The sequence below is a fragment of the Thamnophis sirtalis genome, unplaced genomic scaffold (assembly GCF_051295495.1).
Source record: "Thamnophis sirtalis isolate CommonGarterSnake01/CBP01778 unplaced genomic scaffold, rThaSir2_p1.2 scaffold_18, whole genome shotgun sequence".
Taxonomy (NCBI): Eukaryota; Metazoa; Chordata; class Lepidosauria; order Squamata; family Natricidae; genus Thamnophis; species Thamnophis sirtalis.
Window position 1 is genome coordinate 2,714,124 of NW_028261398.1, and position 17,805 is coordinate 2,731,928.

The window sequence follows — 17,805 nt, forward strand, 5'->3', positions numbered from 1 at the left end:
CCCTCCCTCCTTCCTTCCTTCCTTCCTTCCTTCCTTCCTCCCTCCCTCCCTCCCTCCCTCCTTCCTTCCTTCCTTCCTTCCTTCCTAATGTCAGGGTTCCAAATAGCATCCTCAAACAATTAACAATCCGAGGCTAGAAATTCATCGAAGTTCCAATTTATGAGAAGAACCATGTTGGCACATCTGGGGAAACCTGAATCTGACAGCTTCCAGGTTTTCCCCACCCAGTTGAAAGTTCAAGACCCTGTCCCAGCACCCACATGTCCATAACGTGACCCAATCAGTCACTGTCCCACAGGAAGATTCCTCCCAGCAAGTCCTCTCCAAGTGCCAAGGCAAAATGACCTTGACTTTCTGAGAAAGAATGTTGTTATGACTACACAGATCTCATGCCCCATACAAGCCCCCCTCCCAGTTCCCCACAGTAGAATATGTGGCAGGCTTGAGGCTCACAGTAAAGTATGGCTTCCAAGCCTGACATCTTCCTTCCTTCCTTAATTTCTCCCTCCTCCCTCCCTTCCTTCTTTCCTCTCCTTCCTTAATTGAATTTTATTGCATTTATATGCCACCCTTTTCCCCGAAGGGGACTCTAATTCCTCCCTCCTTCCTCTCTTCTTTCCTTCCTTCCTTCCTTCCTCCCTTCCTTTCTTTCTTCTCCTTCCTTCTTCTCCTTAATTCCTCCCTCCCTCCCTTCCTTCCTCTCCTTCCTTAATTCCTCCCTCCTTCCTCTCTTCTTTCCTTCCTCCCTCCCTTTCTTTCTTCTCCTTCCTTCTTTTCTTTCCTTAATTCCTCCCTCCCTCCCTTCCTTATGCTCCTTCCTTAATTCCTCCTTTCCTCCCTTTCTCCCTCCCTTCCTTTCCTCCCTTCCTTCCTCTCCTTCCTTTCTTTCTTCTCCTTCCTTCTCCTCCTTAATTCCTCCCTTCCTTCCTTCCTCTCCTTCCTTAATTCCTCCTTCCTCTCTTCTTTCCTTCCTCCCTTCCTTTCTTTTTTCTCCTTCCTTCTTCTCCTTAATTCCTCCCTCCCTCCCTTCCTTATGCTCCTTCCTTAATTCCTCCTCCCTTTCTCCCTCCCTTCCTTTCCTCCTTCCCTCCCTCCCTTCCTTCCTCTCCTTCCTTAATTCCTCCCTCCTTTCCTTTCCTCCCTTCTCAGTGCTTACTTGAATACCCCATGTGTTATTTAATTTCCATCCGGGAGGGACATGGCCCTGCGGATAACATGTAAAAACAGCCCCAGCTGATCTCCAGCTGCTGAGGAAGCCATTCCAGCAGGATTCCAAGTTGGGTTAAAATAACAATGATGAGTGTTTTTGCCATGAGTCCTGTGCTGGTTTGTCCTGGGGGGTGGGGGGTGGGGGGGTGGGGAATAGAAAGAAAGAGATCTTCCTTCCTCAGATGAAAGATCCATCAACGTCAGGACCCATCCAAGGCTGCATTGGATTCTCCCTGGGCTGCTCTGGGAGATGATTTTATAGAGAGAGGAAAAGAGGGAGATATTTATTTATGAAATTTATATGTGTATGAACGTCATCACTAAATACTGGTAGTCCTCGACTTACAAACAGTTCATTTAGTGACCCTTTAGAGTTACAACGGCACTGGGAAAAGTGTCCTACGACCATTGCAGCATCCCCACGGTCCCAGGATCAGAATCCAGATGTTTGGCAACTGGCTCATATTCATGAGAGTTTGGATCAGGTGGTTCCCTTTGATGAGAAAAGCCAATGGGGAAGCCAGATCCACTTAACAACTGTTTTACTAGAGCTGTGCAGTGGTTAGAATGCATACGGCGGGCTTACTCACTGCCCACTGCCAGCAGTTCGATCCTGACCAGCTGAAGGTTGACTCAGCCTTCCGTCCTTCCCAGGTCCGTAAAATGAGGACTCAGATTGTTGGGGGCAAGAGGCGGACTCTGTAAACCACTTAGAGAAGGTTGTAAAAGCACCGTAAAACGGTATATAAGTCTAAGCACTATTGCTATTTTCTTTCCTTTCCTTCCTTCCTTTTCCCTCCTCCCTCCCTGTGGTTAAAATACAGAATTGCAAGCAAACTCTTCCCCAGTTAGGAGTTCGATCCCAACCAGCTCAAGGTTGACTCAGTCTTCCGTCCTTCCAAGGTGGGTAAAATGAGGACCCAGATTATTGGGGGCAAGAGACTGACTCTATAAACCACTTAAAGAGGGCTGTAAAGCACTGTGAAGCGGTATATAAGTCTAAGTACTATTGCTATTTTTCTTCCTTAACTTCCTTCCCTTCCTTCCTTCCCTTCCTGCCTTCCCTTTCCCTTTTTCTTTCTTTCCCTTTCCCTTCTTCCTTTCCTTCCCTTTCCCTTCTTCCTTCGTTCCCTTTCCCTTTTTCTTTCTTTCCCTTTCCCTTCTTCCTTTCCTTTCCTTCCCTTTCCCTTCTTCCTTCCTTCCTTCCTTCCTTCCTTCCTTCCTTCCTTCCTTCCTTCCTTCCCGTTCCCTTCTTCCTTCCTTTCCTTTCCTTTCCTTCCTTCCTTCCTCCCTCCCTCCCTCCCTCCCTCCCTTCCTTCCTTCCTTCCTTCCTTCGTTGCTTCCCTTTCCTTCCTAAAGAAAAGCAATTCTATTCTTTTCTTTAATCAAAATAGTCAATTTAGCCATTTTTGCCAACCCCATACAGCTTCTGTAGCCCTTTGGGCACCACTTTGGCTTAGAAGGTTGCAAAAGGGGATCAGGTGAGCTTGGGACACAGTGACCGTCATAAGTATGAACCAGTTGCCAAACTTTGGCAAGAAAAAACCAAAAATGCACATATACAGACTGGGTGAAACTAGGCTTAATAGCAGTGACTGAGAGATGGATCTTGGAATCTTAGTGGACAATCAGCAAAATAGGAGCCAGCCGTGTGCAGCAGCAGCCAAAAAAGCCGATGCAATCCTAAGTTGCATTAACAGAGGGATACAATCAAGAAAAGTACAAATGCCCCTCTGTAAAGCCTTAGTAAGGCCACACCTGGAGTCCTGCATCCAGTTTTGGTCCCCACTCCATAAAAAAGAGGTTGAGACCCTGGAAAGAGTGCAGAGAAGAGCAACCAGGTTGATGAGGGGACTGGAGGCTCAAACAGAGGATGGAGGATTGCAGGAACTGGGCCTGGCTAATCTAGAGAAGAGAAGGACCAGGGGAGACAGGAGAGCATCTTCCAATAGTTGAGGGGCTGCCCCAGAGAGGAGGAAGGGGGTCAAGCTGTTCTCCAAAGCCCCTGAAGGTCCAGAGAAGGAAGAATGGATGGAAACTGACCAAGGAGAGATTCAACCTGGAAATAAGGACAGGGAGAACCATCAACCCATGGAGCAGAAGTTGCCTTCAGAAGTTGTTGGGAGCTTCATCCCTGGAGGCTCTCAAGAAGAGTCTGGACTGCCCTCTGTCAGAAATGGTGTTGGGTCTCCTGCTTGGGGTGGTGGTGGTGAACTAGATGACCTCCAAGGCCCCTTCCAATTCTGTTCATCTATAAACACCTAACATTTTCTCACGTGACTGCAAAAGGTCGCAACTGCGGAAAACGCTCCTCGGTTGCCGTTGTAACTTTGAATGGTCACTCCAGGAAGTGTTGTAAGTCGAGGATGACATGCATTTCCAGGGCTGGATTTTAGGGCCGTGGGAGGTGGGGGGCTGGGAGGAACGGCAGCCCTCAGCTGAGAGATGGGACCTGCCATCCCAGAACAATGCGATCCGTCATCTCTCTGAGGGATCAGAGGATTTGCTGGCTCCATTGATCCCGGCCACCGTTCCATTTACTGGGCCTCCTGCATCAGCAAAAACGCCGGCCGGAGAGAGTCGATGCTTGGCAACCGGTGGGTACGAGATGCTTCTGCCCCATTGTCAGCCTTGTCACCTGGTAGGCAATGTGCTGCGCCCGGGGCTCTATAAAAGTTGCGTCGCCTCAGCATTTTCGGCCGATGCTGCGTGCTGCTTGCGGCGGCCGCGGTGGGTGACAGGCGCATGGAAGAGAAAGCCAGAGGCATCGGGGGGGAATCGAGCACTTGCCACGGGCTTCTTCCTCGGATCATGGTGGGTCCCTGGACCGACTGCTGAAGGTAAGTCAGAGACAGAGTTCCACAGTTGGAAGGGAACTTGGAGGTCATCTAATCCAACACCTCCGCCCAAGCAGGAGACCCTCCACCATTTCTGACGGAGGGCAGTCCAGTCTCTTCTTGAGGGTCTCCAGGGATGAAGCTCCCACAACTTCTGAAGGCAACTTCTGCTCCATGGGCTGATCGTTCTCCCTGTCCTTATTTTCAGGTTAAATCTCTCCTTGGTCAGTTTCCATCCATTCTTCCTTCTCTGGCCTTCACGTGTTTTGGAGAACAGCCTGACCCCCTTCCTCCCCTCTGTGGCAGCCCCTCAAATATTGGAAGATGCTCTCCTGCCTCCCCTGGTCCTTCTCTTCCCTAGACTAGCCAGGCCCAGTTCCTGCAACCGTTCTTCATATGTTTTAGTCTCCAAGCCTTTGATAATCTTAGATAGATTCAGATGAACAGAGTCGGAAGGGACCTTGAAGGTCATCTAGTCCAACCCCCACCCAAGCAGGAGACCTTACACTGTTTCTAAGGGATGGCAGTCCCCTCTCTTCTTGAAAGCTTCCAGTGATGAAGGTCCCACAACTTCTGAAGGCAACTCCTCTTCCATGGGTTGATGGTTCTCCCTGTCAGGAAATTCCTCCTTATTTCCAGGTTGAATCTCTCCTTGGTCAGTTTCCATCCATTATTCCTTCTCTGGACCTTCTGGGGCTTTTGGAGAATAGCTTGACCGCCTTCTTCCTCTCTGTAGCAGCCCTTCAAATATCAGAAGATGCTCTCCTGTCTCCCCTGGTCCTTCTCTTCCCTAGACTAGGCAGGCCCAGTTCCTGCAACCGTTCATCATCTGTTTGAGCCTCCAGTCCCCTCATCATCCTGGTTGCTCTTCTCTGCACTCTTTCCAGAGTCTCCACATCTTTTTTATAGCGTTGTGACCAAAACTGGGTGCAGGATTCTAGGTGTGGCCTTACTAAGGCTTACTAAGAGAGGTAGATTTGTGTTGAAGCCATGAAGCCTTTGCTCACACCAAGGTGTCTTCATGTGGCTTGAAGCCAAGTTTGGAGACCCTTGCTCTAAGCTAAAACCGAGCACGCCACTTTCTGCCTTAGATCAAGTTTTCCGAAATGAAGTTTCCTTCATTATCCCAAACCGCTGATCAGAAAGTCCTCCCTTAAATGTCCAGGTTGTGACTGGGTTTGGATAATTAACCAAAACAATCCAACTTTTGTCCAATTTTGGATCATTTATCCAGGTTTGGGAAGCACAGAGTGATACGTGAAGCTGGTTTTTTTAAAGCACAAAACCCTGAAGTTTCTTAAGGGGGTGAGATGCTCAGAACAGGAACATTATCCATAGAAGAGAACATTTGTTAAATTGTGGGGTTGAATTTGTGGGGTCCTTGGGGCTCTCTGAGCTCGGGGGTTCTCTTACTTTCAGGCCCCTGATTCTCAACCTTGGTGACTTGAAGATGTGTGGACTTTAAGCTCCCAGGATTCTTTGCTGGCTGGAGAATTCTGGGAGTTGAAGTCCGGACATCTTCAAGTCACCAAGGTTGAGAAACACTGCATTATAATCTCCTTCTTTCCCTCCCTCCCTCCCTCCCTCCTTCCTTTTTCCATTCCTCTTCATTCTTCTTTCTTCTTCCCTCTCTTCTTTCCTTATTCTGCCTTCCTTGCTCTCTTCCCATCTCCCCTTCTTTCTCTTTCCTCTTTCCCTTTCTCCTATCTTCAAGCTGCCAAAATTGAGCAACATTATTTTAGGCGATGGGGCTTTCCCACTTTTTAAAGCTGGTCCAGTAAATTCCTCTGCATCCATTACGTTTTCACGTTTTATTTGGGTGGCATTTATGGCCCTAGCAGGGCAGCTGGGCGCATAAAACACTTAAATTAGACTTTGAAACGAATCCCTTCTTGACCTCTGCACCACCTGTTGAACTATCAACGACGGTGCTTGTACGTTATGTTAAAGCTCAAAAATGTCACCCAAGTAAACCAACCTTAACATCTTGTCTGAAAGCAACATTAAAGGTAGTCCTTGACTTACAACAGTTTGTTTAGTGGCCATTCAAAGTTATAGAAGGCAGTGAAAAAAGTGGCTTTTGATGGTTTTATACCAGTGTTTCTCAACCTTGGCGACTTTAAGTCCTGTGGACTTCAACTCCCAGAATCCCCCAGCCAGCACAGCTGGCTGGGGGATTCTGGGAGTTGAAGTCCACAGGACTTAAAGTCGCCAAGGTTGAGAAACACTGTTTTATACACTTACCGCTGGTACAACCGTTGCCGCATCTCCACAGTCACGTGATCACAATTCATATACTTGGCAACTGGCAGGTACTTACGACGGTTGAAGCATCCCGGAGTCACATCATCCCCTTTTACGACCTCCGGACCAGCCAAATCCATGGGGGGCAGCCAGATTCCCTTATCAACCGTGTTGCCAAATGTGCAACGGCCGTGACTCACTTAACAACGGTGGGAAAGAAAGGTTGCCAAACAAGGGAAAACACGCTTAACCCATGTTTCACTTAGCAACAGAAATTTGGGGCTGAGTTGTGGTCCTAAGTCAAGAACTACCTGGACTCTGTTTTTAGAATTGAGAGACAGTGTCGTAGCTTGATATTCCTCTCTTTGGCAGGACGGAGCATCTGTGACTGGGATCCTGCGTTAATTCGGAAAATACAGTTCTCCCAAAGGTGAGGAAAAATGTGATTATTGTTGTAAGCGTGATGAGCGCGGGACGGGGTGAGAATCACTAACATCCCTGTAGGGCCTGGTGCTTTTCATTAAAAATAAAAATTTGTTCTAGCAAAGGACAAGGGAGGGATTTCTCCCTATGCCCAGTAATCATTTGGATTGTGGATTGGGTGGTAGGTAGATTAAAACTATAGTTAATCAGGGTGCTGGTTACGCAGGGTCTAAAGGAGTATTGGGTCCACCTTTGTAACTTTACAATAGACTTCAACTCCCAGAATTCCTTAGCTGGCATTCTCCGCATCTCTGGAAGGTTGAAGAGAACTCTGGGAGTTGAAGTCTACATTCTACATGGGGCAGCCTTTGAAGAGTATTCGGAGACTACAACTCGTCCAGAATGCAGCCACGCGAGCGATTGTGGGTGCACCTCGGTACACCCACATTACACCTATCCTCCGCGAGCTGCACTGGCTACCGATCGGTCTCCGGATACGCTTCAAGGTGCTAGTCGTCACTTATAAAGCCCTTCATGGTATTGGACCTGGGTACTTGAGAGACCGCCTGGCCTGCTGCCAATTACCTCCCATAGACCCGTTAGATCGCACAAGGTCGGCCTCCTCCGGGTTCCGTCCACCAGCCAATGCCACCTGGCTACCACCCGGGGAGGGCCTTCTCTGTAGCAGCTCCGGCCCTTTGGAATGAACTCCCCGCGGAGATTCGGACCCTCACCTCTCTCCAGGCCTTCCGGAAAGCCGTCAAAACCTGGCTGTGCCAGCAGGCCTGGGGTTGATGAGTTCCCTTCCCCTCTCGACTTGTATGGCTGTATGACTCTTGTGTATTATAATTACGTGTATTGTGTTTTATGTTCCCTTTTTCCCTCTTTGAGTTGTTCGCCGCCCTGAGTCCCTCCCGGAGAAGGGCGGCATACAAATAAACTAAATCTTAAATCTTAAAGTCTTCGTATCTTACTGAGGTTGGGAAACCTTGAGCTAGCTGCTCAGATCAAACGGGGTTTCTGGGAGTTGAAGTCCACCCATTTTAAAGATGCTGGAGTTGAGAAACACTGACTTAGCTGGCCAAGATCTAAGGAGGGAATTCTGGGAATTGGTCCACACACATTTTAAAGTTACAGAGGTTGAGAAACACTGGCCAAGATCTAAGGAGGGAATTTGGGGAAGAGCCGAGGTGGCGCAGTGGTTAGGGTGCAGTACTGCAGGCCACTTCAGCTGACTGCTATCTGCAGTTCAGCAGTTCTAATCTCACCGGCTCAAGGTTGACTCAGCCTTCCGAGGTGGGTGAAATGAGGACCCAGACTGTGGGGGAAATATATGCTGACTCTGTAAACCGCTTAGAGGGGGCTGAAAGCCCTATGAAGCGGTATATAAGTCTAATGGCTATTGCTATTGCTAATTGAAGTCCACCCATCTTAAAGGGTCTGAGGTTGAGAAACACGAAGCTAGTTTGCCAGGATGTAAGGAGAGGGGGATTGTGGGAATTGAAGTCCACACACGGAGAATTGGACCCCTCTTGCCCAGCTTTTTATGAGCAGCCAAGCCAAATAACCATGGTTGTCCCCCACCCCATCCAAAGTCGAGAGGAGGAACAAAATAGGTCTCGATGAGGCGGACTATTTTCCCGTTTGCAGGATTCTCCCTTTCTTCTTCCCACCAGGGTCCAGGATGTTCGGTTGGATGGGAGGGGCCCTGCTGTGCGCCGTTTCTGGGCTGGTCCTCCTCATTGTTGCCACAGCCACGGACTTTTGGATGCAATACCGATACTCCGGCAGCCTCAGCAACCAAGGGCTCTGGCGCTTCTGTGTGGGGAACAAATGTCACCCGCACACCATCACTCTGGGTGAGAGGACACGACTGTTGGGGCGCTGGGAAAGGGGCTGCTTTTGATGTCCAAGCATGGCCACCGTAAGACCTGTGGACTTCAACTCCCAGAATTCCCCAGCCAGCATGTCTTCAAGCATGGCTGACTAGGGGATTCTGGGAGTTGAAGTCCACAGGTCTGAAGAGAAGAGAAGCTGGAAGGGACCTTGGAGGTCTTTTAGTCAGAATAGAAGAGAGTAGAATAGAACAGAATAAACAACAGCATAGAATATAGAATAGAATATAGAATAGAATTAATAGAGAGTAGAATAGAATTAATAGAGAATAGAATAGAACACAGAATAGAATAGAATAGAGTAGAGTAGAATTAATAAACTAGAGTATAATAGAATTAATAGAGAATCGAGTATAATAGAATGGAATTAATAGAGAACACAGAATAGAATAGAATAGAATCTGGAAGGGACCTTGGAGGTGTTTTAGTCAGAATAGAATAGAGTAGAATAGAGTATAGAGTACAATAGAATAGAACAGAATAAACAACAGCATAGAATATAGAATAGAATATGGAATAGAATATAGAATATAGAATAGAATATAGAATAGAGTAGAGTAGAATAGAATTAATAGAGAGTAGAATAGAACACAGAATAGAATAGAATAGAATAGAATAGAGTAGAGTAGAGTAGAATTAATAAACTAGAGTATAATAAAATAGAATTAATAGAGAGTAGAATAAAATAGAATTAATAGAGAATCGAGTATAATAGAATGGAATTAATAGAGAACACAGAATAGAAGAGAAGAGAAGCTGGAAGGGACCTTGGAGGTCTTTTAGTCAGAATAGAATAGAGTAGAATAGAGTATAGAGTACAATAGAATAGAACAGAATAAACAACAGCATAGAATATAGAATAGAATATAGAATATGGAATATGGAATATAGAATATAGAATACAGAATACAGAATACAGAATACAGAATACAGAATATAGAATATAGAATATAGAATATAGAATATAGAATATAGAATATAGAATATAGAATATAGAAGAGTAGAATAGAATTAATAGAGAATAGAATAGAACACAGAATAGAATAGAATAGAGTAGAGTAGAATTAATAAACTAGAGTATAATAAAATAGAATTAATAGAGAATAGAGTATAATAGAATGGAATTAATAGAGAACACAGAATAGAATAGAATCTGGAAGGGACCTTGGAGGGCTTCTAGTCCAGCCCCCTCCCCAACCAGGATAACCTATAACATTTCAGTTGCCAAGGTTGGACACCCCTGGTGCAAGGCATCCTCTGAGCATCTGTATAGGTAGTCCTCGACTTACGACCATTCATTTAGTGACTTTTCAAAGTTACAACGGTGCTGAAAAAAGTGACTGACAACCAAATCCTCGCACTTACAACTATGGCCCAGTTCCACGGCTATGTGGTCACAATCTGGCCACTTCTCAATTGGCATGTATTCATTAATTTAATTTGTATCCCACCTTTATTTTGCAATGACTCAAGGCAGTGACCATATCCAGCACGCCTTCCCCCTCCTATTTCCCCAACCACAACAGCCCTGTGAGGTGGTTTTTCAGCAGAGAGTGTGGGCCCAAAGTGGCTTTCATGCCTAAGGCGGGACTAGAACTCACCGTCTCCCACTTCCTAGCCTTGGGTCTTCTCTACATGGCTGCATTGTGCTAGGACAGTGGTTCCCAAACTTGGCAACTTTAAGACTTGTGGACTTCAACTCCCAGAATTCTCCAGCCAGCGGAGCTTCGCTGGCTGGAGAATTCTGGGAGTTGAAGTCCACAAGTCTTCAAGTTGCCAAGTTTGGGAACCACAGGAGAATTCTGGGAGTTGAAGTCCACAAGTCTTAAAGTTGCCAAGTTTGGGAACCACTGTCCTAGGATAACGTGGTCCCCATTTGTAATCTCTCATTGACTGGCTTCCCACAGTCAATGAGGGAAGGCAAATTTGCCTAACGATTGCATGATTCCCTTAACAACTTCAGGGATTCATTTAACAACCACGGCAAGAAAGATGGTCACGATCAGAACTCTGGGTTGCAAGCACCTCTGGGAAGGAGCGTCCTAGCCTTTGAACGGCCGTTCAAAGCGACTGGCCGTTAAGCGAGGACTAATTGTGCTGACTTTTCTTCACCTGAAGCCAGGGAACCAATGGCTCTTGCTCCCCACACAGCTTTCTGGGATGCCACCCGGGCCTTCATGCTCATCTCCATCCTCTCCTCCTTTGCTGGGATCATCCTGGAACTGATGACCTACTCTGGCACCAACCGGTTCTCCCGCAGCCGCGCTGCAGGGGTCACCCTCTTGATTGCAGGTAGGTGGGGCTGGCTGGGAGGGGGGTTCTGGGAGTTGAAGTCCACCTATCTTCAAGCTGCAAAAACCACCACTGTATCCATATAAGCTGTGTATTTTCAAGTACCTAGAAATGAACAAGGGGATTGCATTAACAGAGGGATTCAATCAAGATCACATGACATCCTAATACCACTGTGTAAAGCCTTAGTAAGGCCACACCTAGAGTCCTGCATCCAGTTTTGGTCACCACGCTATAAAAAGGATGTTGAGACTCTAGAAAAAGTGCAGAGAAGAGCAACCAGGATGTTGATGGGACTGGAGGCCAAAACCTACGATGAACGGTTGCAGGAACTGGGCCTGGCTAGTCTAGGGAAGAGAAGGACCAAGGGGAGACAGGGGACCATCTTCCAATATTTGAGGGGTTGCCATGGAGAGGAAGGGATCAGGTTATTCTCCAAAGCCCCCGAAGGCCAGAGAAGGAAGAATGGATGGAAACTGATCAAGGAGAGATTCAACCTAGAAATAAGGAGGAATTTCCTGATAGTGAGACCAAACCAATAGAAGAGAAGATGCCTTCAGAAATTGTGGGAGCTTCATCACTGGAAGCTTTCAAGAAGAGACTGGACTGCTATCTGTCACAAATCACCATTTTTGGGGTCTGCTTGGGCAGGGGGTTGGACCAGATGATCTACAAGGTCCCTTCCAACTCTTGTTAATCCGTATCTAACTGTATCTGATTACCAGAAGCCAGTACGGGTTGGTCAAAAACAGATCATGCCAAACAAATCTTATTTCGTTCTTCTACAAAGTGACTAATTAGTGGATCAGTGAAATGCTGTGGACTTAGTATACTTGGACTTCAATAAGGCATTTGACAACAATCCACTTCTTGGTAAGCTAGAAAAATGTGGGAGAGACAGCATCACACCAGGTGGATTTATAACTGGCTGACAAATCGCACTCAACATGTAGTCCTTAATGGAGGCACATCTACATGGAGGGAAGTAAGCAGTGGGGTACCACAAGGTTCTGTCCCAGGCCCAGGACTCTTCACAAAGAATTTAGATGAGAGGATACAAGGGGAGCCCATCAAATTTACAGATGATACCAAGATGGTAGGAATAGCCATCATTTTAGAAGATAGGCTCAAGACCCAGAACGATCTTGACGCTTGAACAAGAGCAGGAGAAGCAGCAACAGATGGAAACTACAGATGGACCTAAGGAGAAAATTCCTGACAATGAGGACAACGAACCTGTGGGACAGAAATCGCCTCCAGAAGTTGCTCCATCCCTGGATGTTTTTAAGAAGAGGCTGGACAGCCATGTTCCCAGAATGGTGTAAGGGCCCCTTGCTTGACCAAGCGGTTGGGATAGAAGACCTCCAAGGTCCCTTCAAACCCTCCTATTCTATGTTCTGTGTTCCAAGCCTAGTTTGATATTTTTCCTAAATTCATATCATTCAATAGAATAGAATAGAATAATAGAGTTGGAAGGGACCTTGGAGGTCTTCTAGTCCAACCCCCTGCCTAGACGGGAAACCCTATACCGTTCCAGACAAATGGCTATCCAACATCTTCTTAAAGACTTCCAGTATTGGGGTATTTACAACTTCTGGAGGCAACTTCTGTTCCACTGATTAATTGTTCTAACTGCCAGGAAATTCCTCCTTAGTTCTAAGTTGCTTCTCTCCTTGATTAGTTTCCATCTATTGCTTCTTGTTCTACCCTCAGGTGCCTTGGAGAATAGCTTGACTCCCTCTTCTTTGTGGCAAAGATATTGGAAGACTGCTATCATGTCTCCCCTAGTCCTTCTTTTCATTAAACTAGACATACCCAGTTCCTGCAACCGTTCTTCATAGGTTTTAGTCTCCAGTCCCCTAATCCTCTTTCTTGCTCTTCTCTGCACTCTTTCTAGAGTCTCCACATCTTTTCTACATTGTGGCGACCAAAACTGAATGCCATATTCCAAGTGTGGCCTTCCCAAGGCCTTATAAAGTGGTTGTCAGATCCCTGAAAGTGATACTGCCATTCAATTGGGAGGAGGGGAGCCTCAGAGTTAAATCATTAGCTACATCTGAAACAACCGAGTTTTAACAACTTTACAACTGGTTTCCTGTCACCGGGAGACTGAAGGTCCCAACATCTCTAGAGGGATGTTTATCATAGCCATGTGGGATACCTTACTTTAATGTCTAACTAGAGATAGCCATGGGAACGTGTGTTTTATTGACTCCCAGGGCAGAAGAGTTAAGGAAGCATCTTCACACTTGTGTATTGGCCAGAATCTGCATTCGGACAAAGGGGAGGGGGTCATTATCAGTTTAACCCCACTTGCATGGCCTAAATAAGGGGCTTCAGATGCTGCTTTGCCTCTAATGGATTCCATCCTGCCTGATTAAAGGTTCCTTTAGAAATAATCCGTTTCAAGAGTCTTTACTTTCTCAAGTTAGGAGAGGAGTCATTACAGTGGTCTTAAGACTTCATCGTGATCTTGATTCTCTCCCTCTGTTGAAGCAGCCTAGAATTGTGTTGGCTTTTTTGGCAGCTGCTGCACACGGCTGGCTCCTATTTAAATGGTTCTCCACTCGGACTCCAAGATCCCTCTCACAGTTACTACTATTGAGGAAGGTACCACCGATACCAGTGTTTCTCAACCTTGTCGACTTTAAGTCCTGTGGACTTCAACTCCCAGAATCCCCCAGCCAGCGCAGCTGCGCTGGCTGGGGGATTCTGGGAGTTGAAGTCCACAGGACTTAAAGTCGACAAGGTTGAGAAACACTGACCTATACTGTCCCTGTGCATTTCGTTTTCCTTGCCTAAATGTAGAACTTGACTCTTTTCACCATTGGTTCCCAGGACTCTTCGCCTTGCTGGGCCTCTCCGTCTACACTGGCGTGACTGTGAATTTCTATGGCAAGCGCTACGCTGACTGGCGTTTCTCCTGGTCGTACATTCTGGGCTGGATCGCGGTTCTCCTGACCTTCTCCGCAGGTATGGATGCTCTGTGAGTGTGACAGCGAGGTTCCCCTGGTCTTCCAGATCCCGAGACCCCAGTGGGGCTGAATGTGTCCGATTGCTGGCTGGGGAATTCTGGGAGTTGAAGTCCATCCCTCTTAAAACATGCTGACTGGGGACATCTGGACATCTTCAAGTTGCCAAGGTTGAGAAACACTGGGTTAAACTATTTCCTCCATCTTGGAAAGATATTTGGATTCTGGGAGTTGAAGTCCATCCCTCTTAAAACATGCTGGCTGGGGAATTCTGGGAGTTGAAGTCCATCCCTCTTAAAACATAGTGGCTGGGGAATTCTGGGAGTTGAAGTCCATCCCTCTTAAAACATGCTCTTAAAGCATTCTGGCTAGGGAATTCTGGGAGTTGAAGTCCGGACATCTTCAAGTTGCCAAGGTTGAGAAACATTGGGTTAAACTACTATTTCCTCCATCTTGGAAAGATTAGGAGAAATTCGGGCTAAGTGCGAAGGCCCCAAACAGGGAAGCCTGGACAGGGGTGAGGGTGGGATATAACTGACCCTAACCCCCTCCCCTTTCTCTCTCCAGCTCTCTTCCACTTCTGTGCTGTCCGCAGAAATTTGTCTCCCGGTGGATCCGGCGGGACGAGCGGTTGACTACCTTTCGTGGCCCCCCTCTTGGCTGAAGCCCATCCCAGCCGGACGCCAACGACCCCCTCCCTTGTGCAGCCACGTGCACCCCACATCCGTCTCCCCCCTCCTCCGCCAGGCGCCCCCAGTGGGCTGGCCAATGCCGAGAGGCCACTGGGGCTAGTCCTCGACTTACAACCAGCCCACGATTTCTGTAGCTGAGTGAAAGATCTGTTGTGAGTTCTGCCTCATCTCGCGACCTTTCTTGCCGTTGTCGTTAAGTGAGTTACTGCAGTTGTTAAATGAATCATGCCGTTTGTGAAGTGAATCTGGGCTTCCGCATCCACTTCACTCGTCAGAAGGTCACAAAGGGAGACTCCCGGGACCCTGTGTCCGTCGTAAATGCGAGCTAGTTTGCCAGGCGTCTGAATTGTGATCATGTGACCATGGGAATGCTGCAATGGTCATAAGTGTGAGAGGGTCACTTTTCTCAACTTCAAACGGTCACCAAACAAACTGTTGTAAGTCGGGGATTACAAGTGCAAAGACTACGGAAACGCAACACAACTTAATGCACAAAACCACGTTCCCCAGTCCACGAAGTCCGGTGGCTGGGTCCAGGCAGCAATTCAGGCAGGGGGGAACATCTGGATTCTCCCACCTTCTGGGTCTGCTCAGCAAATTGAACCACACACGAAGAGGCCGGGCGGGCGGTGCTCACACAACGACACCCCCCAAGACCCACAAAATGTTAATTCAGTTTAGAATATTGTACCCGCCGGATGACGTGTGTTGTGAGGATCCAGCCCCGGGGCTGCGCAAATTCCCTCCTTCCTCCTAAAACTCTCCGTCTGTTCTTCTTTGCGTGTCAAGAGTTCCTCTTCCTTCTCCCTCACCTCGGAGAAGGGGCTTTGTGTGTGTGTAAATGACGGGAAGACAATAAAATGGGTTCGATCCAGTGTATCACACCTGTGTGTCGGAAGGGTTTTTCCTTTTGCTTACAAAGGGGAGAGGGGGAGATGCGTAAGAGGGCAGGAGGGTTCCAGGAGTTGGGTGTGTCTAGTCCGGTGAAAAGCAAGACCAGCTGCCTTCCATTATTTGAGGGGCTGCCATAAAGGAGGGCCCCACTTCTTCTCCAAAGCAGCTGACAAGAAATAATGGATGGAAACTAATCAGGGAGAGAAGCAACCGGGAATTAAGGAGAAACTTCCTGACAGTGAGGACAATTAACCAGTGGAACAGCTGGCCACCAGAAGTCCTCCAACGCCCCTTCCAGCCCTACAATCCTATGATTCTATGAGCTTGGATGGGGGGTGGACTAGAAGACCTCCAAGGTCCCTTCCAGCCTTATGATTCTATGGCATTAGGAAGGGGATGGGCTAGAAGACCTCCAAGGTCCCTCCCTACGATTCTGTGATTGTGTGAGCTTGGGTGGGGGGTGGACTAGAAGACCTCCAATGTTCCTTCCAGTCCTATAATTCTATGAGTTTGGGGATGGGAGTATGGAGTAGAAGGCCAATGAGCCAGCCCTGTGTGGCAGCAGCCAAAAAAGCTAACACAATCCTGGGTTGTATAAACAGAGGCATAGAATGAAGATCACGTGAAGGATTAATACCACTCTCTAAAGCTTTAGTAAGGCCACACCTGGAATCCTGCAACCAGTTTTGGTCACCACCATTCTACAGAAAAAAAGTTGAGACTTTGGAAAAAGTTCAGAGAAGAGCAATTGAGAGGATCAAAGGCCTGGAGATTAAACCATAAACCAGCTGCAGGATTTGGGTCTGGCTGGTGTAAAGAAAAGAAGGACTAGGGGAGACATGATAGCAGCCTCCCAGTATTTGAGGGGCTGCCACCAAGAAGAAGGGGTCAAATTATTCTCCAAAGCCCCAGAGGGCAGTTCAAGAAGCAATGGATGGAAACTCATCAAGGAGAGAAGCAACCTGGAATTAAGGAGAAACTTCCTAAAAGTGAGGACAATTAACCAGTGGAACAGCTTGCCACCAGAAATGATACAATCAAGATCAAGTGAGGTCCTAATACCACTCTATAAAGCCTTAGTAAGGCAACTTTAAGACCTGTGGACTTCAACTCCCAGAGTTCCTCAGCCAGCTTTGCTGGCTGGGGAATTCTGGGAGTTGAAGTCCGGACATCTTCAAGTTGCCAAGGTTGAGAAACACTGCTCTAGAGGTTGCCTGAACTCCCAGGTTCAGTTGAAGTTTGTGGGAGGTGGGGGTGGGGGGGTGCAACTGAGACGATGCAATGAAGGAGCCTGTTTTTCTGTGAGGGGTTTGAGCAATTCCTAGTATGGCTTAATGGCTTTTCCCACTCTTGGGTGACGGCTATTTGCTTATGAATAGAGCCATCTATCTCCTAAGTGCTGACATCGGCGGGGGGCTATTAAGAAAAGGTGGGGCTGCTTTTTCCCTCCAAGGCCATCTCTCTCCATTTCTCCCTTTAGGGAAATGTAATATTCTGCCTTTTTAAGATTTCCTAAAAAAATAAGCATTATTCTAGGAAAGGGGTGAGTGGTAACTCTCTGTACCACCGATGCTGAAGTGCATCGTAGCCGGACTCTGCCTGGAGCTGGGGGGGGGCTCGGGGGCTTTTCGGCTGGGACAGCCAGCGGCTCTTGTGCCATGGGGGGACGTGGGGTCTCCTCCGCTGCAGGGTCGGGGGTCCCTGTGGCCAGAGGGCCATGGCCTCCTCAACCGCAGGGGATCCGGTCTAGGGGATCCAGTCCGGAGGACCCACCGAAGCAGAGCAACTGCATGAGCCTCTCCAGCTCCTTCTCCAGGGGGCCCAGAGCTCTGCATGAGCCTCTCCAGCTCCTTCTCCAGGGGGCCCAGAGCTCCCCCCGCGGCTGGTCTCCGCCCTGCTCAGCCCTAAAGGGAGGAGGAGGGGTCCTTTTCCCCCTGCAGGAAAGGGTGGGTTCCTGCCAGTTCTAACCTCTTCTCTAGAAGAGAAATCTACCTTGCCGTTTAGAACCGGTTCCATCTCCCACCCGCCCGTCCGCACATCATCAAGATGAAGAGCAAGAGTGGGAATTCTGGGAGTTGAAGTCCACAAGTCTTAAAGCTGTCAAGTTTGAACACCCCTGGGGTTTTTTTCTCTAAAGGGTTAGGGGTGCGAGGGTCTTGTAACTTGGCAGCTTTAAAACTTGCACACTTCCTGAGCCAACAGGACTGGAGGAGGAATTCTGGGAGTTGAAGTCCACAAGTCTTAAAGCTGTCAAGCTTGAACACCCCTTTTTTTCTAAAGGGCTTGAGTCGCAAGGGTCTTGTAACTTGACAGCTTTAAGACTTGCACGCTTCAATGCCAGAGTTCC

At 47.7% G+C, this 17,805-nt stretch overlaps 1 protein-coding gene across 2 annotated transcripts; it reads left to right on the top strand.

Annotated features, from left to right (window-relative positions):
* Positions 1 to 3,913: 3,913 nt before the first annotated feature.
* LOC148042347 (lens fiber membrane intrinsic protein-like) lies at positions 3,914 to 15,448 on the top strand. Of its 2 annotated transcripts, none has more exons than XM_087702950.1 (6): positions 3,914 to 4,049; positions 6,663 to 6,720; positions 8,390 to 8,572; positions 10,727 to 10,900; positions 13,739 to 13,873; positions 14,440 to 15,448. In XM_087702950.1, the coding sequence occupies exons 3-6, from the start codon at positions 8,398 to 8,400 to the stop codon at positions 14,505 to 14,507; spliced, it is 552 nt and encodes a 183-aa protein (XP_087559076.1). In that variant the 5' UTR covers positions 3,914 to 4,049; positions 6,663 to 6,720; positions 8,390 to 8,397; the 3' UTR covers positions 14,508 to 15,448. The 2 variants fall into 2 exon arrangements, with proteins under 2 accessions (XP_087559076.1, XP_087559077.1); XM_087702951.1 differs by having other exon boundaries at positions 10,760 to 10,900.
* Positions 15,449 to 17,805: the final 2,357 nt, after the last annotated feature.